Raw genomic sequence first — 24033 nt, forward strand, 5'->3', positions numbered from 1 at the left:
ACTCTGATTTGTAATAGTCCAAAATTCTAAAAGCCGTCTTCTCCACCCACTCCTTAGTCATTACTGTAGTGGTGGTGGTATGGTGCTTAGCCTTGCTACGTAGGGCGTATGGAGGTGAATGGAGAGGATGGGGGTGCTGGCGCTGGCGGTGGCGTGGAGCCATGTTGGCGCTAGGACAACCCATGAGAGGAGGATGGACAGGGGACGCTGGGCGCCCAAGGGTGTCAAGATGACACAATCCCAGGCTAATCTCATTAAGTTGCAATGTTTGACTCTTATACAAACTGACCCAACAACCTGACGCTAGAATTTAGGAAACGTCTAACCAAATCAAATCTAAACAAACTGATAGCTGACCAAGTCTGGAACCTTGGCCCCTGGCCGAAGGTGCCCGTGCTCAGGCATGTTGCTCCTTGGCTCGGTGTTCATACATCTTGCTGACCATAACATCTCTCCCCCCCTCAGGAAACAACTCATCCTCGAGCTGGAAGGAGGGATGGGCTTCGTGAAACGCCAGGACCAGCTCCCAAGTTGCTTCTGACACCGGCATGCCCACCCATTCGACGAGGATGTGCCACATGCCACGATGAAGTTCTGAGCGTAGGACGCATTCCGACCACTGCAGCGGTCGACCGTGGCGTAGAGGAGGCAGGGCCGGCGCACTGGAGGGCGGCATACCCCGAAATGGCTTCAGGATGTCGACATGGAAGACATCGTGGATGCACGTGCCCTTAGGAAGCTGAAGATGGTAGGCCACCTCACCGATGCAGCCGGTCACCTGGAATGGCCTGGCATACTTGGGCGCCAGCTTGCCCCAGCCGCCAGGTACTAGATTTTTCATGTGGCGGTGGAGCATCCGAAGGAGCACCCAATCACCGATGGCGAACTCAAGCTCGCGGTGGTTAGCGTCTTAGAACAGGCGAGCGTGCTCTTGAGCTTGGAGAAGATGAGCACGCACTTCCTGAAGGAACTCCTCCCAGTTGGCGAACAGGGTGTCCACCGCCTCTGTGCGCGCCTGCCCCGAGGCGTAGGGCAGCAAGTCCGGGGGTGGCCGACTGTACACCACCTGGAACAGGGAGGTCTGGAGCATCGTGTGGTAGGCTAAGTTGTAGGAAAACTCGGCCCATGGGAGCCAATCCAGCCAGTCACCTGTCAAACACCGAAGATACATTGTAATTGTCTTGTTGACAGCTTCGGACTAGCCATCTGTCTGCGGGTGGAATGCAGAACTCATGCGGAGCTTGACGCTGGCGTGACAAAAGAGGTCGCGCCACACATGACCCATGAACACTGGATCACGGTTGCTGACGATGGACTCCAAGAAGCCATGTAGCCGAACGATGTCCTGGAAGAAGGCGTGGGCCACCGACGAGGCTGTGTACGGGTGGCCGAGTGGAATAAAATGAGTGTACTTCGAGAACCGATCCACCACCGTGAGCAGGACGCTCTTGCCATGGACCTTGGGTAGGACTTCTATGAAGTCAAGGGAGATGTCCGCCCACACACGCGACGGCACCGGCAGGGGCTGCAGTAACCTAGCCGGGTGTAGCGTCTCCGTCTTGTTCCGCTGGCACACCGTGTAGGACCGCACGAAGTCACCGACAACGCGGTGGTCGTGCTCCACAAAGAACTACATGCGGAGGCAGAGCAACGCCTTCTGGATGCCCTTGTGGCCCCCCGTGTGGGCGAGTTGGAGGACGTCATCGAGGATCGGCGATGAGCTGGGCACGAAGACACGCCCCTTGTGCAGCAGCAGCCCCTCGCAGACGCCCCAGGAGTCACCGTGGTCTCCGGCGGCCATGGCGTCGCGACGAGCACGTAGGGCAGGGTCGGTGTCCACCTCCCGGTGCAAATCATCGAAGAGCCTGAAGGTAGGCACCAAGACGGCCGAGAAACAAGCCATAGGTGCCCCAGAAATGACGGACAGCAGCGGCGCCTCGCCGTCCCACCTGGATAGAGCATCAGCGACGACGTTGGAGCGAGCAGGACGAAACTCCACCCTGAAATCATACCCAAACAACTTGCTAATCCAGTGATGTTGCGGAATTGTAGATAGGCGCTGGTCCAGCATGAACTTGAGGGCATAGTGGTCTATCCTTACGACGAACACCCTCCCCCAAAGGTAGGGCCTCCAAGGGCGCACCACCTGAACAAGCCCGATCAACTCGCGCTCATACGCCGCCACTTTGAGGTGGCGTGCGGCGAACGGCCGGCTGAAGAAGGCTATGGGCGCACCATCTTGATGCAGCATGGCTCCAAAGCCTGATCCGGAGGCATCGTAGTCCATGACGAATGTGGCGGTGAAGTCCAGAAGGTGCAGGACTAGAGCGGCGGTGAGGGCAGCCTTGAGGGTGGAGAAGGCAGTCTCAGCGGCGTCCGACCACTGGAACGTGTCCTTGCGAAGCAGCTGCGTCAGCGGCACGGTGATAATCCCGTAGTCCTTGATGAACCGTCGATAATACCCAGCTAGCCTGAGGAAGCCGCGTAGGCCGCGCATGGCGCGAGGGCGTGGCCAGGACTGCACAGCTGCCACCTTGGCCGTGTCCATAGCCACCCCCTCCCCAGTGATGACATGCCTGAGGTAGTGGACCGCCGAGGTGGCGAACGTGCACTTCGACCATTTGAGGTGGAGCCGATGTGCGCGGAGGACATCGAGGACCGCGCGCAGGTGTCGGAGATGCTCCATCCAGGAGGTGCTGTAGATCAGGATGTCGTTGAAGAAGATGAGGATGCAGCGATGGAGAAACGGCTTGAGGATGTAGTTCATCAGCGCCTGGAACGTCGACGGCGCGTTGGACAAGCCGAAAGGCATCACCAGGAACTCAAAGTGTCCGTGGTGTGTCCGGAACGCCGTCTTGTGGACGTCTGCAGCAGCAACACGCACCTGATGATAGCCCGAGCGCAAATCAAGCTTAGTAAAGAACTTGGCACCATGTAGTTCATCGAGTAGCTCCTCGACGACTGGGATAGGAAACTTGTCTTTCTCCGTGACCGCATTGAGGGCCCGGTAATCGACACAGAAGCACCATGATCCGTCCTACTTCTTCACCAACAGCACGGGCGTGGAGAAGGGTGAGGTGATGGCCCGGATGATCCCTTGCCGGAGCATCGCCTCGCATTGCAGCTCAAGCTCGTCTTTTTGGAGTTGGGGGTAGCGGTACGGTTGGACCACCACTGGCTCGGTGTTGGGCTTCAGATGGATGTGGTGGTCGCATGCCCGGGCCGATGGAAGCCCCTCGGGTTCTGCGAACACGTCGTGGTAGGCGTCCAGCAGTAGGTCCAGGAGGGAGCGCTCGGAGCCCTTGTTGATGTAGAGGTCTGTGGTGAACAGGGCTGTCGAGGAAACCGCGGCCGGCGCGCCCACGCCGATCCACACCACCCGGCGACCACAGAAGGAGAGCGCCATGTGCAGTGTGGCAAAGTCCCAGAGGATGGGCCCCAACGACCTCAACCATGTGGGGCCGAGGACCATGTCATACAGTGCCAAGGGGATGGACAAATAGTCCATCGTGAACCGCTCGGTGCCGATACGCAGCTGAACGCTGCGCGCGAGGCCCTGGCAGTTGACGCGGTCACCATTCATGATGATGACATGGGCGCCCACGCTGTCAGAGAACTGAAGGCCGGCGCTGCGTGCTACCTCAGGGTTGATGAAGTTGTGTGTCGATCCCGAGTCCAAGAGTGTCGTGAGCTCATGGGCGCCAATCTTGATGCGTAGCTGCATGGTGTCGCACGCCCGAATGCCCATCGCCGTGGACAGAGAGATCATCGGCTTGTTCGGGTCGAATTGGGCCTCCTCAGCCGGGTGCGGCGCATCGTCTTGCTCCTCTGGCTCCTCCATGATGTAATCGAGAGCCTCCAGGTAGAACAAACGGGCACATTTGTGCCCGCGAGCGAACGACTCGTTGCAATTGTAGCAGAGGCCGAGCTTTCGGCGTTCCGCCATCTCCTCGGGTGTGAGCCGCTTGAATGCCTTGGTGGAGTCGGCCGTCGTCCCCGTCATGGAAGCTGGCATAGTCGACAGAGCACCCCCTAGCAGCGTGCTGGCCGCTAGGGGGCTGGGAGGGCCGGACGCTGTGGCACGTTGCGACGTTCGAAGGCTCGAGCCAAATACATGGCATGATGAAGATTCTAGGGCTGGTGCATCTCAACATCCACCCGAATGTAGTCAGGGAGGCCACCTGTGAAGAGCTTGGCACGCTGCAGCATGGTGAGGTCCCCCGCATGCGCTGCCCTGGCCTGGAATGCCTCCATGTATGCATCCACGTTGGAGCCGAACGGCAGCCTGGCCAGGTCGGCCAGGTGGTTAGTGTTGAGGGCGGGGCCGAAGCGCTGCAGGCAGTATCGACGGAAATCCAGCCACGATGGGCAGCCGATGTCGGTCTCCAGTACAAGGTACCACTGCTGGGTGACTCCTTTCAGGTGATATGAGGCCATCCACACCTTGTCGACCTCCCGAGTGAGCTGTCCGCGGAAGAACTGCTCGCATTCGTTGAGCCACCCCAGGGGATCGTCGCGGCCATCGTACGTTTCGAAAGTGATCTTGTGGTACTTCGGCACAATGGTAGACTCCCATTCCGATGGCGGCAGGGGGTACGGTGGCAATGGGGCCATGTGAGCGAAGGCCGGGAGCGGCATAGGAGCCACTGCCCCGAACCCTGGAATTGGCGACGGGGAGTGCGGGAACAAGATCTGAGTGATCGGCACCCCACCGGGCAGTGGCATTGGCGCCTGCTGGGAACCCCGTGGGACCACGGCTAGCTGCTAGGGATGCGGCGGCACTGGGAGGCACAACGGCAGGGATGGTGCCACCAATGCCGAGGTGGAGGAGTCCTAAGTGGCGGCCGCGATCTCCGTGATCACCGGTGAGGAGGATGCGGGCAGGCAAGGGACGCCCCCAAACCCTGGCATGCCAAAGTGAGGGAACGCCAGCCTACCATCGAGGGCCGAAAGGCGCGCTCCCTGATCCGCCAGGTGGTTGTTCATGGCAGTCATCTGAAGTTGCATGCTAGCCAACATCTCAGCGATCGAGGCCAGGGTGGGCGGCGCGCGCGAGCGGCGTCGTATTCACCAGGGGCAGCAACACGCTCGACGTGGGGCTAGTGGTGGATGTGGGTGGGATCGACGACGATGGAGCAGTGGTGGGAGCGGCGGAATCCATGGGTAGCGATGGAGGTGATACCAGGTTGGTATGGCGCTTAGCCTTGCTGCGTAGGGCGTATGGAGGTGAATGGAGAGGATGGGGGTGCTGGCGCTGGCGGTGGCGTGGAGCCATGTTGGCGCTAGGGCAACCCGTGAGAGGAGGATGGACAGGGGACGCTGGGCGCCCAAGGGTGTCAAGATGACACAATCACAGGCTAATCTCATTAAGTTGCAATGTTTGACTCTTATACAAACTGACCCAACAACCTGACGCTAGAATTTAGGAAACATCTAACCAAATCAAATTTAAACAAACTGATAGCTGACCAAGTCTGGAACCTTGGCCCCTGGCCGGAGGTGCCCGTGCTCAGGCACGTTGCTCCTTGGCTCGGCGTTCATACGTCTTGCCGACCATAACAAGTGGCGACCTTGGGTTCCTCCTTTCCATCCCTTCCCCTCCCTCACAGGTAGCGGGGCTGAGGCAGGCTAGCCCTTCGGTTCCCCCTTCCATTACATGAAGGTACTAGATGGCACCCGAATAAGCATTGACCGGTGGTTGCTAAGCTTTCACCCCTCCAGTTTTATCACCACAACCTCTTTGAGCCTAACACCTACAGATGGGGGTTGGGAAGAAAGTTAAGTCCCAATAAGGTTAATCCATCACCTCGTTTCTCCTTCCTTCATTTGATCTAATCGGATTCACCACTCTTTCCCCTCTTCATTAACCTGGATCTGCTTATTTCCACCTTTAAACTCAGCTCTTCGAAGTAGTGAGGCACCTTTTCCCTGGTGCTTTAGCTGATGTAGTCAATGGTGGCGAGCCCGTCAACATTGGCATCATCGGCTATGAGTTATGTGCTACAATGCATTTTGTCTTCTCTCTTTGTGTGTCTATGTGGGTTGGTGTATGCGGCAGATGTTGTGGGTGTACGTGTCAATTTGGGTCTTGGCTTTGTACTTCATTCGTCTTCATAAAGGTGTGTAACACTCTTGTAAATATAACTAAATAAAGAGTTAAATGCACAAACAACCCTTGGACTTGTCAGGAGGTGACACTTTGGTTAACAAACTTTGAAAATGCATTTCGGGGTCTTTAAACTTGTTAAGTGATACTGGTACATCGCACATCACTAAACTTGTAAAAAGGTGCACACTGGTCCATTTCTGGACCTGTAAACAGCATTGTGATATTGTATTTTTAAAATTTTGAATTTGGTACCAAAAAATGTTGCATCAATCCTTCAACGTCAAAAATAAACATTGGAAAAGAAAATTAGTTTAAGATTTCACGTGAGAATGTGAAACGGTATATTTAAAATGTCTAGTTTCAAAAATGTTGGACAAAGTTGTTCAAAATATTGAATGCAATAAAATAATAGTCTCATAATATGTTCATAGCTCCAGACACATCTTAATAGAAGATACACAACTCTTATGCATGTTAAAAAAAGAAAAATTGGTTTCATAGCACTTACGACGTCTAGAAAATACCATCCAAAATTCGTCGTTATGTAAAATACCACTGAAAGTGGTGTTCCTTTCCTAAATCTAGCATTCTGTTTCCTCGCTGTTAACGGCGTCCACCAAAGCCCACTCCACCTCACGCAGACAAAAGGGCCCCACTCGTCATCCTACTCCCTCTCTCTCCAATCCTTCATGTTGATTCACCGCCGCTGCCGAGCACTAGGGATACGGTGCGTTGCTTTGTCTGGCCAGTGGCCACACCCTGCACCGGGCTCATTGTGTCGGGCATCCGCCAGAGGAGATGGCCGCGGGAAAGAGCTACTGCACCAGGAGCAGCTCCCTCCTCCCAGATGCGGAGGAGGGCGGAGTGTTGATGTGCCACACAGGAGAGGCCACGGGCGACACGCACGCCATAGCTTCTCGGCAGCGCGCACCCTAGGCATCGTCGTCCTTGCACGCCTCGCGTAGGCCCTCAGTGGCCCACTCGCATCAGGGCCACGGGCCCCATCGACAGCTGCTGCTGCAACAATGCAACGGGTCACCGTGTAATGCGATAGCCACCGCTGCTCCGCCGCGCTCCTCGGTGTGCCCGCGGCAGCGCCGTCTCCCAGCAGCTACGATGGTCGACTGTCTGAGGTTCATGACTAGCTTCAAGCGCACGTGAGTGATCCTCTGCACATATATCCATTCGTGCTCAAGTATATTGGTTCAAATTCATGTTTACTTTCCATCAATTCATGTGCTTAGTTTTTCAGTTCATATGGATGTACCACAGGAATCCCAAAAACTTCTCTATCGCCTCCACGATCATCAACTGATTGACAGCTGTGCTGCTGCAGTAGCGACGTTGCAGCTGGAATGGGAATTCTAGGCATGCAGGAGAGCCGAGAGCGTGGACGCGGTCACGCGGAGTGCGACACGCCGACACTCAAGCTACTCATCCCGGGCGGCAGGCGAGTTCGTCGATCTTCTTTTGGTGAACGCAGTGACGAACTGGATTAGAAGCTAGTAAGCCACTGGTTCATGGAGGTACCTGTGCATGGTGATGGTGGTCGGCGGCGAGTACAGGAACAGCTGCCACATGAAGCCCCAGCCGAGCAGCCCATGTGGCGGCCGGCCGCCGGCGGTTGTCGCGCCGTTCAGCAGTAGCAGGCCCATAGGCATGTCCTTGCTCTACTGCTGCTGCGCTGCGGGCCTGCCTAGGTTGATGCGGGCGTACATGTTGTTCTCCACGTCCTCCCATGGCTCCTGCTCGATTTGAAGTGAAGCGGAGGCATCGGACGATGGCCAACAAATGACCTTAACAGCAAAAGGAACAGAGTGCTGGATTCCAGAACGGATGCTCACTTTCAATGGTATTTTATAGTAGGATGAACTTTTAATGATATTTTTCGAATGTCGTGTTCTTTCGGTGGTATGAAACCAATTTTCCCTTACAAATAATTATAATATAACTATAAGAGAAGGAAAAAAGTGAAAAAAATGAAACAAAAACAATTCCTGATGTTCGTGGGCCACGGCCCTTTATATTGCTCGGCATTACTGGTAGGTTCTTTCGGACAGCAAATGTATAAGCCAAGAAAACAATTCCTGATATTTGTGGGCCACGACCCTTCATATTGCGCCGCATTACTGGTAGGTGCTTTCGGACAGCAGTATTCACGGTTCTTAGTGGGCTGCATTGCTCGTAGCTGCTTTCAGACGGCAGATATATAGGCCCAATTCAGGAGTCAGGAAAAATGGGCTAGACGTCCAACGAACGATGATGTTCGCTTCTGAAACACCATCCGTCACCAACATAACCATACGACACCATCCACTCAAAAAATAAAAAAACGGTAATTCTTCGTGTAGCACATCCGTCTGCGTCAGCCCAATGACCGCTCCTTTATGAGCTCATTCACTGGTCTACCACCGTTCTAAAAAAACTCACCTCATTGCAGCATCGCGACAGGTCTCCACGAGACCGCGACCGCGCTCCGCCACACTACGTCGGTGACCACGCTCTCCACCGCGCCTCCACTCCGCCAGACGGCACCTCTACCATGCTAGAGCACCGTAGCCCGTCTTTTCTCCCTCTCCACCACGCCTCTCACCTACCACGACTTTCTATAGCATGTGGACCCATCGCGGCCTTCTCCACCAGACCTGCCGTAGTCTTCTCTACCAGAGCGTCGAGCTCCGTGCCACCGGCGAGCTCTACATCGGTGAACCCCCACATGCCGACGAGCCTCCATTCCGAAACAACAAGGAGATATGCGCTGAAAGCGCTGTTGCAAGCAGGGGCGGACACAGCGGTGGGGCGGGGGGGCTCAAGCCCCCCTACCCATTTCGCAGCAGTGGAACCCCTATGGAGCCTGAATGAATTTTTAGGCAAAATTCTATAGTGTAGGGGGGCTGAGACTTAAGATCGAACAACAGTGTTGTTCAGCCCCCCCCTGAAATATTTTCTAGGTCCGCCGCTGGCTGCAAGCGTATATTTCAAGTATTTCTGAGGTATGTTGTAAGTGTTTTATGCAGATGTTGCAAAAATAGATCAGGGTGTGGAATGTGTTGTAAGTGTTTCAGAGGCATGTTGCAAGTTTTTCAAAGGCATGTTGCAAGCGTTTGTTCAAAATATTTCATCTGTTTCAGACGTATATTGCAAGCGTTTTGACCTGGACGTTGCATATGTTTCGCACATATATGTCGTAAGAGTATGCTCGAAATGTTTCACCCGTTTCAGTCTTATGTTGCAATAAGTGTTTTCATGTTGCAAGTTGCAAGTGTTTTATCTGGATGTTGCATATGTTTCACACGTATGTTTAAAGTGTAAGTTCCAAATGTTTTATCTGCTTTAGACGTATGTTTGCATTCAAGTGTTTCATATTTCAGGGGTAGAGTGTCATGGGACACGGCCCGGATGCTGCGGGATGGGGCGCGGCGAGCCAGGGTCGACGGATGGGGCGTGCTGGGGGCCGGCAGTCAAGGTATGCAACGCACCTAGGGTCGTGCAGATGGGGCGCACTCGTCCAATCATCCTCATCCCTGCTCCTAAGTCCCGCTCGTGCGGAGAGAGGAGGGGGTTCAGGGGGGGAAGGAGCGCATAGGGAGGAGACGCGACGTCCGGACTCACGGAGAGAGAGAAGGGGATAGGGAGGAAGGAGCGGCGGACACGGCGTTTCCACGAGTGTGCATGACGGAGGAGGCGTGAGGTCCGGAGACACGCTTATGTCCGAACATCCAGGAGCTAGTATCTAAAAAAAAAGAGTAACATACGACACCAAGGCATAAGTTGCTTTCGTTGGTAACCCATTTTCTACTCCTGAATTAATCCTCATCTGCCTAATACTACAAGAGTAAGGGTGTGTTTGGTTGAGCTATGGCTGTGGGAAAAAGTTGCTGTAGGCTATAAGCTGTGGGAAAGTTGCTGTGGACTGTGAGCTATAGAAAAGCTGAAAGTTGTTTGGTTAAACAAGTATAAAATATATCTTCTATCTTTATCTCTTTTGAAACAATTATGGAAGAGCTTTTTATTCCACCAATTTCGAAAAGCAGAAAGCCAAAAGTCAAAAGCAGGGGTCAAACTAGCTTTCAAAAATGTACTACGAAAAAACAGCTGCTTCTGAAAAAGTAGCCTCTAAAAACAACCCCTTTGGTTGGGCTTTTGGCTTTTGGGGCTAAAAGCCAAAGCCAAAAGCTCAACTAAACGGACCCTAAGTCCCTAGTGTCTTCTTTGTTTTATTAGTTTCAAATGCTCTTTTAAGAGTAGGGATTGTAACAAAGCCGCTTATGAGCTGGCCGTGTTGGGTCATTTGTGTAATCCTAGAAAGGAACAAGTCATGAGTTCCGCCTCTGAAAAGTGTTTATGTAATTGTTGCTAACGATTTGTTAGCAGTTCACTAATGAGATTATACTCAGTTAAAAAAAACAAGAGTATATATACACCTCAAGACTCAAGTCGATAGATTTCACGCACCTCACAGGCTCGCAGAATGCCGGCGTTATTATTCAATATACTCACTTCTGACTCATCCTCCGCTCGCTAGACCTTTAACATTTACAACGCGAACTGATGGCTAAGAAACCTATTACTACTGAGTAGGAGTACTAGCCAAACGAAGGACGGTTCACCGAGCAGCGATTTCGCCGCTGCCGTCAACCGACACGCTCTCACCGGAGTAGTCGGCGAAGTGCTCGTCCGCCTTGGACAGCGTGTAGGCTACGTCCACCATGCTGGGGCGCTTGGACGGGTCCTTGTGCAGGCACGCCCTCGCCACGCTGACCACGCTGGCCACGCTCCCCGGCGGGCACGTCTGCTCCGCGAGCGCCGGGTCCATCCACGCCGCGACGCGGGCCTCCAGCCCCTCGTCGCGGCCCCGGAACACCCTGTCCTCGGCGTCCGCCCACAGCGGCTCGCCGTTCTCGTCCGAGGCCTCGCGCCCGGACACCAGCTCCAGCAGGACGACCCCGTAGGCGAACACGTCCATCTTGGTGGTGACGAGGCCGTCGGCGAGGTACTCGGGCGCGATGTACCCCTGGGTGCCCACGATGTGCGTGGTGACGGCGTTGTGGCCCGTCTTAGCGAGGCCGAAGTTGGCGATCTTGGCGCGCATGCGGCCGTCCAGGAGGACGTTGCTGCTCTTGATGTCCTTGTGCACCACGCGGGGCCAGGTGTGCTCGTGGATGTACTGCAGGCCGTGGGCGAGGTCGAGCGCGATGTGGAGGCGCGCCCGCCAGTTCAGGCGCCGCGCGCGGTCGCGGTCCAGCAGCCACAGGTCAAGTGATTCGTTCTCCACGTATTCGTACACCAGGTAGCAGTCGCCCGTCGCCGAGTTGATGCAGAACCCCTCCAGCTTCACCAGGTTGCTGTGGTTCACCTGCGCACGAAATATACAATTACACATGTTGCAAAAAAACAAAATCCCTGCAGTGTCCGCATCTATGGCAAAATGTTCACACAGATGCCATTCATCTTTGTTTGCCACAAAGCGTCATGGGTTGACGGGTTGGTGATGAAGCTGATTCGAAGAAAAATTCAACGACCTAGTCACTGCACCTCTACGTGTCGGCTCTCCGCTGCCAGGACAGCAGACTTCGTTGAAAATTGGCGAATAGTTCAACGTCGTACATCAGCGTGAGAAGACTCATGTATTGATGCCACCGTGTAGATGCGCGGCGTCATTAGTCGCGCATGTGATCGACGGCCAGAGCAAAAGCGCCAACCAAATGCAATGCACTTGACTATGCCCTGGCTTGCACAAGATCCCTATGCCCTGGGGTGGCTGGCTGGTGGGTGGTGACTGATGAAGTGACGGGCAAATATTATTACTCTTTTGCGAGGATGGTGAGCAATCTATAACCTCGAGCCCTCGACTATCTCCCTCTCTTAACGTCGAGTTATCTTTTTTCAAGAAATAAGACATCCGTCTCAAAAAGACGTAATTCTAGTTCGATCTAAGTCAAACAAACAAAACTTTAGCTAAGTTTAAAGAAAATAAGATCAAGCTTTATCAATTTATAAATAAATATACAATAAAAATATATTTCATGACGAGTTATCGATAATAAATGCCAGTATATTTGTATCCAATCTAAATTTGATTAGATTTAAGAGAGTTAACACTATGCTATAATGGTATCTTTTTGAGACGGAGGTGGTGATCGAGACCCGCCCACAGTCGGCAGTCAACCCTCTACACCATCCCATTCATACGTCGTGACCCTACACGATACGTCTACAGGTTGCAGGTCCATTAGGATTTATTATGAGAACCCTAAAAAAGGATTTATTATGAGAAGACCATAAGCAAAAGTCCAAAACAAATGGACCTCTCCATTAGAAGGAAAGGATAATTAAACAAATACTCTTATCCAGTTGTTGGCTGATCTATGGTTGGATGTTCTTGTACTTTTCTATGGCTCGTGCGATCCTTTAGTACCACCGCTGCCAAGTGCTGCCCTGCAGAGCGGTCTGAATACATGGCATCTGATGACACTCTCAGCTACAAATCTAAAAATGAATTTCCTAAATCCACTACGGCACTACCATCAATAATTTCGCTTATGTCTTCAATCAACCAAAAGGAAGATGAATCAACCAATAGAGAGATGCATCTCTTGCTAGTTGATGTCAATGTCAGTAGCAAGATTCCAAACCAATGACCCATGCCTTACAAAAGGAAACTCAGGCACAAATATGACTTCAAAATACTGCTACATCACTACTTCGACTAGTTCTGCTGGCTGTTGTTAGTCCACTTAATGATTTAATTAACCACTGCGATCCATAATTTGGAAGAGAATAATTATAGAAGTGCGTTCCTTTGTTTTCTCTCCCAAAAAAAAATGGATATCAGCACAAACGTTCTATCTAACCATACTGTCCCAATCAGAAATGCACAAATTGTAATGGTCATCAGACCAATAATCAATAGGCCAGCAAGCCTTAGCGATTAGCCGTTCTTGGTTAGTGAGAACAAAAATAATTCAAGGCATTTTTTTAGTATAAGTTGTGATAGCACTGCCACTGATTGTTCGGCTGGTCCATAAGCTGATCGTGGGGATTTGTACACTGATTTATTAGAAGAGAAAACTACTATCCCATACCATACCTGATAAGCCGGGAGCAGCCGAACAAAGCCGAAGCAAGCAATTCACTTGGGGAAGAAACAGGGTGACGTACCTTTTGCAGGATCTTGAGCTCCTCGCAGGCGTCCCACTTCATCTTCTTCACGGCGAACACCACGCCGTCGATGTTGGCCTTGTACACGCTGCCGTTGACGAGGTGCGCGTCGTCGAATCCCCCGGTGCCGCGCTCCAGCTCCTCCACCTTGAACACCCTATACTTGTCCAGCCACTCAGATATGTCGCTAACCAGGAACCTCTCCCCGCCGCCGGCGGCGGCGTTGGACGAGGTCTTAGCGAACCTGCCGCCCTCGACGCCGTCGCCGCTCGCCACCGCGTCACCTCGTGGTCCCTTCGCCTTGAGCCGTCTGCACAAGCATGCCAGCAGCAGCATCTGCAGCAGCCAGAGCGCGCCGACGACGCCCAGCCCGACGGCAAGCCCGGTGACCACGCCGTTTCGGTCGTCGCTCACCACGGTCGCGTTGGGAGAAGCCGAGGGCGGCGGGGACGCTGGCGTCGCGGAGGCGTTGTTCCGGAGCACGATTGGGGGCAGCCACTCCGGCACCTTGCGGCGGAGCGGCACGAGTATCTCGGCGAACTGCTGCGTCCTCGGCTCGGGCCCGTTGAGGGAGACGAGCGACTGAGCGTCGACGGAGAAGTCAGCGGCAATGGACGCGTAGGTGTCCCCGGGCTGCATGACGTAGGTGACGAGCGCGGTGGCGTTGTCGGCGGCGGCCCGGCACTGGCAGAAGATGGGGAACGTGACCATGGTGCCGACGTCGAGGTTGGTGGGCACCAGCGTGGGGTTCACGCGCTCCACGGCCTGGTACTGCGTCAGGTTCTGCAGCTTGGTGGTGGAGATGATCCAGTAGGTGTCCCCCGTGGCGATCTGGTACTGCATCGGCGAGTAGGAGTTGGGGGACCCCGAGGGGCAGCCGCACTGGAGCGGCACGAGCAGCGGCTGCCCGTTGGCCGGCGCGGCGGCGGTGGAGAGGTTGTTGGCGTGCGCGACCATGAAGCGGCTGACGGCGAAGAGGTCGCCGATGGCCGCGAGGTCGAGCGGCACCCCCGCGAAGCCGGCGCGGTAGAGCGCGTACGCCTGGCACGGGTACGTGCGGTTGGCGGAGCAGTTGAACCCCTCGACGGACGCCGGCGCGGGCGAGGCCGTGGTCGTGTTCTGCGACCGCGCCGGGGCGGGGAACGCGCACAGGCAGAGGAAGAACAGCAGCAGCAGCGCGCTCAGCCTCAGCGCTGGCGGCCGCCGCATCGTGGCTTTCGCTGTGGATCGGCACCGGGGCCCGGGTTGGGTTGGTGGTGGTGGCTAAGCAAGTTGCAAATCGATGTGGGTTCTGTTGGTGGAGATTGATATATATGCGCCAGGCTGCCGCGCTAGTCACCTCACCTGTGTTGTGTTCGGCTGCTGTCCTGAGCGGCGGAATCGTCAAGCGTGGGCGGCCGCTTGCGTTCTTCCTCGTCGGGATCCTTCCCCGGCCGGCCACCCTTGACTTGCGAGGGCCGTGGCCGTGATATTTTTCGTTTCTTTCTGTAGTGGAGTCTCTCCCACTCCGGTCGCGATCAGGGACGACTAGTTCCCGTGGAGCCTGCCTGCTTTTCGTAATTGCGCTTGGACTAGCAAACAGATCGGCCCGGGTCCATGAATTTTCCTTGTTTCTTACCACCTACCAGGAAACCGTGCACACACGGATCTGGACCTGGGGAAGTGAGGTCTCCAGTCTCTTCGGTGCCTTTGGTGAATTCGTTAGCCTCTTTCTCGCTGGTCCAAGAAACAAAACCATTATGTGGTGATTGCCTGATTGGTTGGTGCTGATGTTGAGGGTGATGCCAGTGTGACCGTTTCAGTGTCACGCTAACGTGAAAGAGGGGACTGGCACTGTGACAGATTCGGGCGGTCAACGTCCCCGACGTAGAGGAGAAGTTCCGTTGGAGACACCGCAATCATCGGCTTCATTTGGAGAAGAAAATTGAAATCTTCAATGTTGTCCTCCCATCAGTTTGAAGTCTCAACTTCTGGAATGCCTGTATTGGAAGAGGTAATTCAAATCTGTTTGTTCTCCATTCAAATGTGATCAATTTTTTGCAAGCTGAGGTTAGGTTCCTTCTGGTAAAAAACGACCTAGGTTAAAGTTGTTGATTCGATTCATTTGCTAACTGTTCTTTAAACTAATTTTGTTAATTGCACAATCTACTAGTCCAATCTCTTAGATGTCCTCACAAAGTAAGTATATGTGTGTCCTTGTTTTTATATGAGCGAATACATGTGAGCCCCTATATGTGTGTGTTTTTCTTTTAGCAGTTATTTTTGGTTCTGTGCAAATTAAATCCAGTTTTGATAAATTCACTGAAACAGAGCCCTGAGATTCCAATCGATGCAAAAGCCAAGCTTATAAATAGCGAACAGGGCCGATGGACCGCCACTGGAGCGTGCCTGCATGCCACCGTATCTTTGCATCGGCGCATACAGTGCAGCAGGCCAACCAAACGCCTTGCTCTGCGCGTTTATACGCATGCGCATGCAGGCTGGGCACATGCGCCCATCCAAACACGACACGCCCTAGAGGCCTAGACTAGACGCACACGCACTCGATCAGTCGGCGTCCATGGTGAAGTCGTCCCGCTGTCGTCGTCCTCTCCTTCCTCCGCTCCCTCTCCCTATCGCTCGCCTCATCCGCTTCATTCTCTCCCATCCCCATCCTTTGCGACTGCGAATGGGGGAGAGGGGACACAAGATCTGGTGCTCGGCGCCCACGGAGAATATCAATAAACCTAAGCGTGGTCATTCCCGTGTCACCCCGCGCCGCACTTGTCAAACCCTAACCTCCTCGAGCAAGGTCGAAGTTGCGTCAATGTCGTGCGCCGATCCCATCTAAGGCGCATCAGGTGGTCCAGGACAAGTCGCCCAAGTCTCCAATTTTGAGGCGACGCACAGAGGTTCTTCTTCCCCACCGCTGCTGGATCTTCTAAATTGCCCTAGTAACTAATGATTCGTTATTTGAGCATTTGGTTTGTTTAATTTTCCACTACCGTTCACCACGTTAACTGTTTTTCCCATTCAAATGTCCTCTGGTGGCTTCCCGACAGCAAAATCAAATGAGTTCAAATCACTGGAAACGAACAGACTGTAAAGTAATCTGTTGCTCCCCTATACGCACGGCAGGGGTAGGCACTGAAAAGGCTCCCCTATTGTTGCATTGTAGCCGCGGCAGGGGCAAGCGCCGAAAGGCTCTTTCTGTCGTACTGTAGCCACAGCAGGGACATGCGCCAAAGTCAACCATGCTATCACATCAAGTCATTGTAGCATCATGGCAGCCTGGCATGTCTGTGTACTTGAATTAGATAGGTAGAGTTGTATATATAGCTTCCAACTACAACTCAGTAAAGAGAGAGAGAGTTCAGTTTTGTCATATCCTCTGCAAAGCTCCGACGAAAGCTGGTGCTTGTGCTGTGTGTGTGCACTCTGTTCTCCCTCCCTTCTTCTACCTCTAGCCATAGTGAGTGAGAACGTCGGTGACCGGTCGGCTCATCAGTGCGGGAGATCTCGAGACCAACAAGTGATATCAGAGCCGTACAAGCGCTGTCGCCGGACTAAGCACTGGCGATGACGGATGGTTTGGAGATGGACGATAGCAGCGGTGCTGCTGTGGCTGTCCAGCCACGACAGGAGGTCATTATGCGCACGGTGTGAGAGGTCAGTGGCACCAGTTAGTCGACGCTGACTCGCACCAACTATGGCGAGTGGGCGGTGACCATGAAGGTCAAGCTAAGAGCCCGACAGCTCTGGAATGCCATTGACAAAGGCACCGACAACGAACATGACGACATGTCAGCGTTGGAGGCTATCCTCGCTGCTGTGCCAGCGGAGTACAGAGAGCCGTTGGGGGCGAAGAACTCTGCTAAGGAGGTATGGGAGGCCATTGCAGCGACGCACGTCGGCTCTGACTACGCAAAGAAAGCGACGGTCCAGCTGCTGAAGCAGGAGTACGCCACCCTCAAGTTTATGGATGGTGAGTCAGTGGAGGACTTCTCCCTTCGCCTGCAGTCGCTCATCAGCAAGTTGAGGAGACACGGCGTCACCATCGACGAAGAAGAGGCAGTCTCCAAGTACCTCCACTCCGTGCGGGTGAAGTACATCCAGATCGCTCTCTCCATAGAGACGATGCTGGACTTGTCCACCCTCACCATTGAGGATGTAACAGGATGGTTGTGGGCGGTGGACGAGCGCATGGAGCAGGCCACAGCAACGACGGACAGCGGTAAGCTGCTGCTGACAGAGGAGGAGTGGGCTGCCCGGATGAAGGAGAAGTCCAGGGAAGTCTCCTCCAGCCACGGTGACGATGGTAAGCGTCGTGGCAAGGCTTCTTCAGAGAAGAAGAAAAAGGTCGACCCTAACGCCTACCGACACTGCGGGAAGACATGTCATTGGGCAAAGGAGTGTCCAAATCGTAAGCAGGAGAAGAAGGCTGAGGCTTATTTAGCACAGGCTGATGAGGCCACTCTCCTGATGGTGATGTTCTATGCACTACACGACATTGAGGCCAAGGAGAAGGGAGAGGTGATGGCGGTGAAAGGGCACGACAAGGCTCTGAAGGCTGTCAACCTCGATGAACCGCGCGCCCAAGTCCACCTTGGACATGTGGACGGCGGACAGGAGCAGCGGTGGTACCTGGACTCTGGCGCTAGCAACCACATGACGGGCTCCAAGCAAGCCTTGTCCGAGCTCGACGGCAACGTGACCAGTACGGTGAAGTTCAGTGACGCCTTAAGGGTGGCGATCCGAGGGCGCAACACCATGATCTTCAGGTGCCAGAATAGTGAGCACCGCGCGCGGATGGATGTATATTACATCCCGCAGCTGCGTTCAAGCATCATCAGCATTGACCAGCTAGATGAGCGTGGCAACGAGGTACTGATCAAGGATGGCGTCGTCAGGATCAGGGACCGAGAGCAGCGGCTTCTTGCCAAGGTGAAGAGGTACCGAAATTGGCTGTACCTGCTTGATTTGAAGGTGGAGCAGCCGGTGTGCGTGGTAGCATGGCACACCGAGGAGCCATGGCTGTGGCATGCCTAGTTCGGCCATCTTAGCTTTGATGCGCTCGGTCGGCTGGAGAAGATGGTCCGAGGTCTACCCCACATCAAGCACATAGGCGAGCTATGTGACAGCTGCCTGGTCGGGAAGCAGAGGCTGTCGTTCCCAAAGGCAACCAAGTATCGCACGACGGACGCTCTCGAGCTCGTCCACGGCGATCTCTATGGGCCAATCATGCCAGCCACAAACAGTGGTCAAACGTACTTTCTCCTACTCATGGATGATTGTAGTCGCTATATGTGGCTGCAACTCCTGACGAGCAAGGACGAAGCGACAGAGGTGATCAAGAAGTTCAAGGCGCGCATGGAGGTGGAGAGCGGCAAGAAGCTGCGCGTGTTGCGGACTGATCACGGCGGAGAATTCACTTCGGTGGAGTTCGCTGCGTACTGCACGGATCAGGGTGTGGTGTAGCACCACACCATGCCGTACTCGCCACAGCAGAATGGCATGGTGGAGTGGCGGAACCAGACGGTGGTCGGCATGGCTCGATCCATGATGAAGGCCAAAAGCATGCCGGCAAAGGTTCTAGGGTTAGACGGTGACCACGGCGGTGTTCATCCTCAACAGCACGCCCACAAAGGCCCTAAAGGGCATGATGTCATTCGAAGCTTGGTATGGGCACAAGTCGAGCGTGTCCTTCCTCTGGACATTCGGCTGCATCGGTCACGTTAGGAAGACGAAGCCGGTCCTCACTAAGATGAAGGACAGGAGCACACCAATGGTGCTCCTAGGCTATGAGAAAGGTACCATGGTGTATCGGCTCTATGACCCATGCGGAGGCAAGGTGGTTGTCTCGCGCGATGTCATGTTTGATGAGAAGACGGCCTAGGACTAGGATAGTCTAGGCACGAGGGAAGCTGGCGGCTTCACCAGCACCTTCGTCATCGAGGACTTGGTCATCCACAGTGATGGAGACGCTGGAGAGGAGGTGCCGACCACTCCAGCAACAGAGCCAAGCACTCCTAGGGTGGTGCCGAGCACTCCGGGAGGGGTGTCGAGCACTCCAGGGGTGGTGCCGAGCGGTCCTACGGTGGTGCCGACTACTCTAGGATGGGTGCCGAATGCTCCCGTAGCGGAGCCGAGAGGTCTTGCAGTGGTACCAACCACTCCAAGACTGGTGCTGAGCACTCCTATAGTGGTGCCAAGCACTGCAGCTAGGGTGCCGAGCACTCCAGGTGTTGTGCCAACCACTCTGATGGAACAGGGGACTCTATCGACATCGATCGAGTTCGCCTCATCTCTAAGTGACATCACTGAGTTCGTGGATGCCTTCCACAATGGTGAGGAGGTGCGGTTCCGTAGGCTGGTCAACATCATCGGTGGCACAGGGTCCTTAGGCTTGGCGGGTCGGCTGCTCAATGACCCAGAGCTGCTTCTCATCAGTGCAGAGGAACCACCCACGTTCGCGCTGGCCGAGCGTGATGCAAATTGGCGACGGGCAATGCTGGAGGAGATGAAGGCGATCAAGAAAAACAAGACTTGGGAGCCCATCGATCTACCTCCAGGATACCATCCGATCGGCCTGAAGTGGGTGTATAAGGTCAAGCGAGATGAGCACGATGCCATTGTCAAGCACAAGGCGTGCCTCGTCGCCCGAGGCTTTGTTTAATGTGAGGGCATCAACTTCGAGGAAGTCTTTGCCCCGGTAGCGCGCATAGTGTCTATCCGATTGCTGTTGGCTTTGGCAGCAGTGAAGGACTGGTGCGTCCATCACCTCGACGTAAAATCGGCCTTCCTCAACGGCGAGCTGGTGGAGACGGTCTTCGTCAGGCAACCTCCTGGTTTCGCCATCAAGAGAGCGGAGTGCAGGGTTCTCCAACTGCGCAAGGTGCTCTACAGGCTGCGGCAGGCCCCGCGAGAGTGGAACGCCAAGCTTGATGCCACGCTAGGCAAGCTTGGGTTCATGCGGTGCGCAACCGAGTACGTGCTCTACATGCGATGACGGGGGAAGGAGGAGCTCGTCGTCGGCATGTATGTGGATGACTTGATCGTCACCGGCGCGCATGTGGAGGACATTGACAGCTTCATGCGCAAGATGGTGGTTTGTTTTTGAATAAGCGATCTCGGTGCGCTCTCCTACTACCTCGGCATCGAGGTGAGACAGGGGAAGGAGGCGCTCACGCTCTGTCAGAGCGCGTACGCCTCGAAGCTGTTGGAGCAGAGCGGCATGGCTGAGTGCAAGCCGTGCGTGACTCCGATGGAGGAGCGGCTGAAGCTAACAAAGGCCAGTACCACGGTGAAGGTAGATGCAACACTCTACCAGAGCATCGTTGGTGGTCTGTGCTATCTAGTCCACACTAGGCCAGACATTGCCCTCGCCGTGGGCTACGTCAGCCGCTTCATAGAGGATCTCTGAGAGGATCACTAGGCTACGGTGAAGCGGCTGCTGCGCTATGTCAAGGGGACGGTGGATCAAGGGATCGTCTTCCTCAAGACCGGCGGAAGTGGGCTACAACTCACTGTGTTCAGCGATGCAAACATGGCGGGGGACATCGATGGACGGTGGAGCACCTCTGGCGTGCTCGTCTTCCTCGGGTGGGCTCTAATCTCAAGGTTGTCGCTAAAACATAAGGTGGTGGCGCTGTCCACGTGCGAGGCAGAGTACGTGGCAGCGACCACAGCGGCGTGCCAAGCTGTGTGACTGCGCTGGCTGCTGGGCGAGCTGACTGGTGTGGAAGCTCACCCACCAGCACTGATGGTGGACAGCTAGTCCGCCATCGCCCTCGCAAAGAATCCATTTCTCCATGACCGAAGCAAGCACATCGACGTCAAGTTTCACTTCCTCAGTGACTGTGTCGATGGAGGGCAGATCGTCATTAAGTTCGTTGAAACTGGTCGGCAGCTCACGGGCGTCCTCACCAAGCCGCTTGGTCGTCTTCGATTCACGGAGCTGAAGAAGATAATCGGCATGGTGGAGGTTCTATGGTTAGCAACAGGATTAGGGGAAGAATTGTAAAGTAATCTGCTGCTCCCCTATATGCGCGGCAGGGGTAGGCGCTGAAAGGGCTCCCCTGTTGCTACACTGTAGCTGCGGCAGGGATAGGCGCCGAAAGGCTCCCCTGCCGCACTGTAGTCACAGCAGGGGCAGGCACTAAAGTCAGCCCTACTGTCACATCTAATCACTGTAGCAGCATAGTAGCCTGACATGTCTATGTACTAGGATTAGATGGGTAGAGTTGTATATATAGCTTCCCACTGCAACTCAGTAAAGAGAGCGAGTTTAGTTTTACCATCTTCTCTACAGAGCTCCGGCCAACGCTGGTGCTTGTGCTATGTGTGCGCGCGCTCTGTTCTTCCTCTCTTCTTCTACCTCTAACCATAATGAGCGAGAACGTCGGTAACCGGTCGACTCACCCACGCGGGAGATCTTGGGACCAACATAGACTACTTCCTTGTGACTTAAAAACACTAGTCCAACTGCCTTGCAGCAGTATGATGCCTACCTTTACTGGTTTTATAACTCTCATAGAGGTCCTGCTCCTGAGGCATCCCTTGCTGATACTGCCTCCATGGTAACCCGCTCAATTCTCTGCTTATCTCTACGAAATCAGTACAAAGTTGTTGTGTTGGGTCACGAAACTCTCTCCGAAATTTGCATTTTTGTTAAAGAAACTATGCTAAAAAAGTAAGTCATTGGATTTGTCCAATACAAATTTACTGATGACCCTAATATAAAATTCATACCAACTGTCTAAGTGTTAACAAACATGATTTTAACTGTTGTTAACGTATTGTTATGGACTCATGATGCAACTGTGTGATCCATTTTGTGCCTCTTCGTGAATAAATAGGAACCAAATAATTACAATTAGACTGTGATGAGAAAAGGCCTATTCTGGGTACAGTCAAATCTTCCAATGCGGAATACTCTCTATACAGAAACCTCCAATCCAAATGGGGCTTTTCTTTGGGTATTTCACTTTTTTAAGCGTTTGAATCTATGCCTAGCCCTGTTGCTTCATTCATTGGGCTGAAATGCTGTGACGCTAACTTCAGCGCCCATGGGAGGCGGTTTTTGTAATTGCTCCGTACCTCCTTCCTTTATATGCACAGCAGGATTCACTTAAATTACACTATTTATCTTTGAAGTACTTATTGGGGATGATATGCATAAGTAATGATGGTTTCTTTCTTTGAAAGTATTTAGAGAAGGAGAACAGCATGATGTCCTTGTGGGTGAATTCACACGCCTGTAGTAGTATTCGTGGTTCCATAGTGAATAAATGCATTGTTAGCTATATGCATATTGCGATTAAAGATAAAGGTGAAATAGAACATCCATATGCCTTTGATGCTGCTGAGGCACATCTCAATCTCCTGGTTGTTTAGTTTGATTGATTCATTACCATATTGATTTTGTTTTAATGATTGAAAGAGAGGCTCACTAGTTTCTTGTATTGGTTATTTGCAAAAAAATGATGGATGGTTTCAAGTGTCTTGCTAAGGAGGTTGAGTTGATTTGTGAATGGCTGAGGCGTGGGCGCCGTATTTTTACCGATGATGAGTACACCTTGTGCCATAACATCCGGGATGCTGCCGCTGAACCTTTTATTATCTGTCGGAAGTGATCTTCTCATATTGTTGCTGCCCTTCGGCTGCGTGCATGCCTGCCTTCACCTAACCACATTCTGGTACACTTGTCTGAAGTTTGTGTTACATGACTTTGATCAATTTATTTGCACCATCAGGGTATCAGAAAGGAGCCTGAGTGGTTGATTGAGAACTTGAAGTGTAATTCTGGTAAATCCATTAGTACCTCCATGAAGATTCGACAATTTGCCTTAGATTTTGTGTGGGGAAAGTTTGATGAGCTTGAACCATGTTATGCGTGGGGAAATGCGGAGACCAGTGAAATTGAAATGGCCTCTGAGAGTGATGATGGTGTCGCTGAAAGCCAAGATAACAACTACATGGTATGGTGTATGTTTTGAAAAATATGATCTTGATTTTACACCATGGAGATATCAATCTCATGCTACAGTTGACTCACATGTATGGTTTTTGTTTCTTGCCAGGGGGATTGCTATGATGAAGACTACTTGAAACTTTATCATTAAATGCATGCCAGGGGGATTGCTGCGATGAAGACTGCTTGAAACTTTATTGTTAAATGCATGCTGAGACCAAATATATCAGTTGTTTTCTTTTGATGAATTTCTCTAGGACAAACTATCTCTGATCTTTCTTATGCTGCTGCATCGGTCTACAGTAGTCCATTATGCAATGAATTTCCATTTTCTTTCAGCACAGTTATGTCCGATCTTATTATTGAACATTTGTGTAAGTGTCATGGCTGCGTCAATTGCCATAGAAGGCCACTAATATTTACCATATCAATGGCAGGTTGGACACCATATTTTTCTAGGGTTAATTTGATCCATGTCATTGCAAATGTGCCTATATTCAGATAAATGGCATTACAATTCGTCTATTCATAGCCATGTCACTCAAATTTTACAAAATTGAAAGGGCCTTTTGTGCGTGGGACATCCCCAAAGTGTGATCTTGTGCACAACACACTGGACTCATTGATTTTAGCATACTGTAAAAACACAATTTGGTCTGCCACACATTCAACCTATTAAAATATAGAATCCAGCCTATGAGAGGGAAGAGAGGGTTTTAGAATGACACTAATGCACTAAGGGCCTGTTTGGCAACTTAGTAAATTTTACAAATGAAAATTTAAGCACTTGTAATCCCTTGTGCACTAGGAA

The 24033-nt window shown here is 52.9% G+C and overlaps 4 protein-coding genes across 4 annotated transcripts; 1 reads left to right on the forward strand and 3 right to left on the reverse strand.

Annotated features, from left to right (window-relative positions):
* Positions 1-397: 397 nt before the first annotated feature.
* Positions 398-841, reverse strand: LOC136465951 (uncharacterized). The gene has a single exon (XM_066464485.1). The coding sequence runs from the start codon at positions 839-841 to the stop codon at positions 398-400; it is 444 nt and encodes a 147-aa protein (XP_066320582.1).
* Positions 842-4131: 3290 nt separating this feature from the next.
* LOC136465952 (uncharacterized) lies at positions 4132-4725 on the reverse strand. Its single transcript, XM_066464486.1, has one exon. The coding sequence runs from the start codon at positions 4723-4725 to the stop codon at positions 4132-4134; it is 594 nt and encodes a 197-aa protein (XP_066320583.1).
* A 5703-nt stretch (positions 4726-10428) lies between these two features.
* Positions 10429-14687, reverse strand: LOC136467428 (serine/threonine receptor-like kinase NFP). The gene is made up of 2 exons (XM_066466123.1): positions 13271-14687; positions 10429-11465 (listed from the first exon to the last, which is right to left on the reverse strand). Exons 1-2 carry the CDS (start codon positions 14477-14479, stop codon positions 10716-10718), a joined length of 1959 nt encoding a protein of 652 aa, XP_066322220.1. The 5' UTR covers positions 14480-14687; the 3' UTR covers positions 10429-10715.
* Positions 14688-14951: 264 nt separating this feature from the next.
* On the forward strand, positions 14952-23656 carry LOC136467429 (uncharacterized). Its single transcript, XM_066466124.1, has 3 exons — positions 14952-15263; positions 23005-23229; positions 23332-23656. The coding sequence occupies exons 1-3, from the start codon at positions 15207-15209 to the stop codon at positions 23371-23373; spliced, it is 324 nt and encodes a 107-aa protein (XP_066322221.1). The 5' UTR covers positions 14952-15206; the 3' UTR covers positions 23374-23656.
* Positions 23657-24033: the final 377 nt, after the last annotated feature.

The sequence above is a fragment of the Miscanthus floridulus genome, chromosome 7, assembly GCF_019320115.1.
Source record: "Miscanthus floridulus cultivar M001 chromosome 7, ASM1932011v1, whole genome shotgun sequence".
Lineage (NCBI taxonomy): Eukaryota > Viridiplantae > Streptophyta > Magnoliopsida > Poales > Poaceae > Miscanthus > Miscanthus floridulus.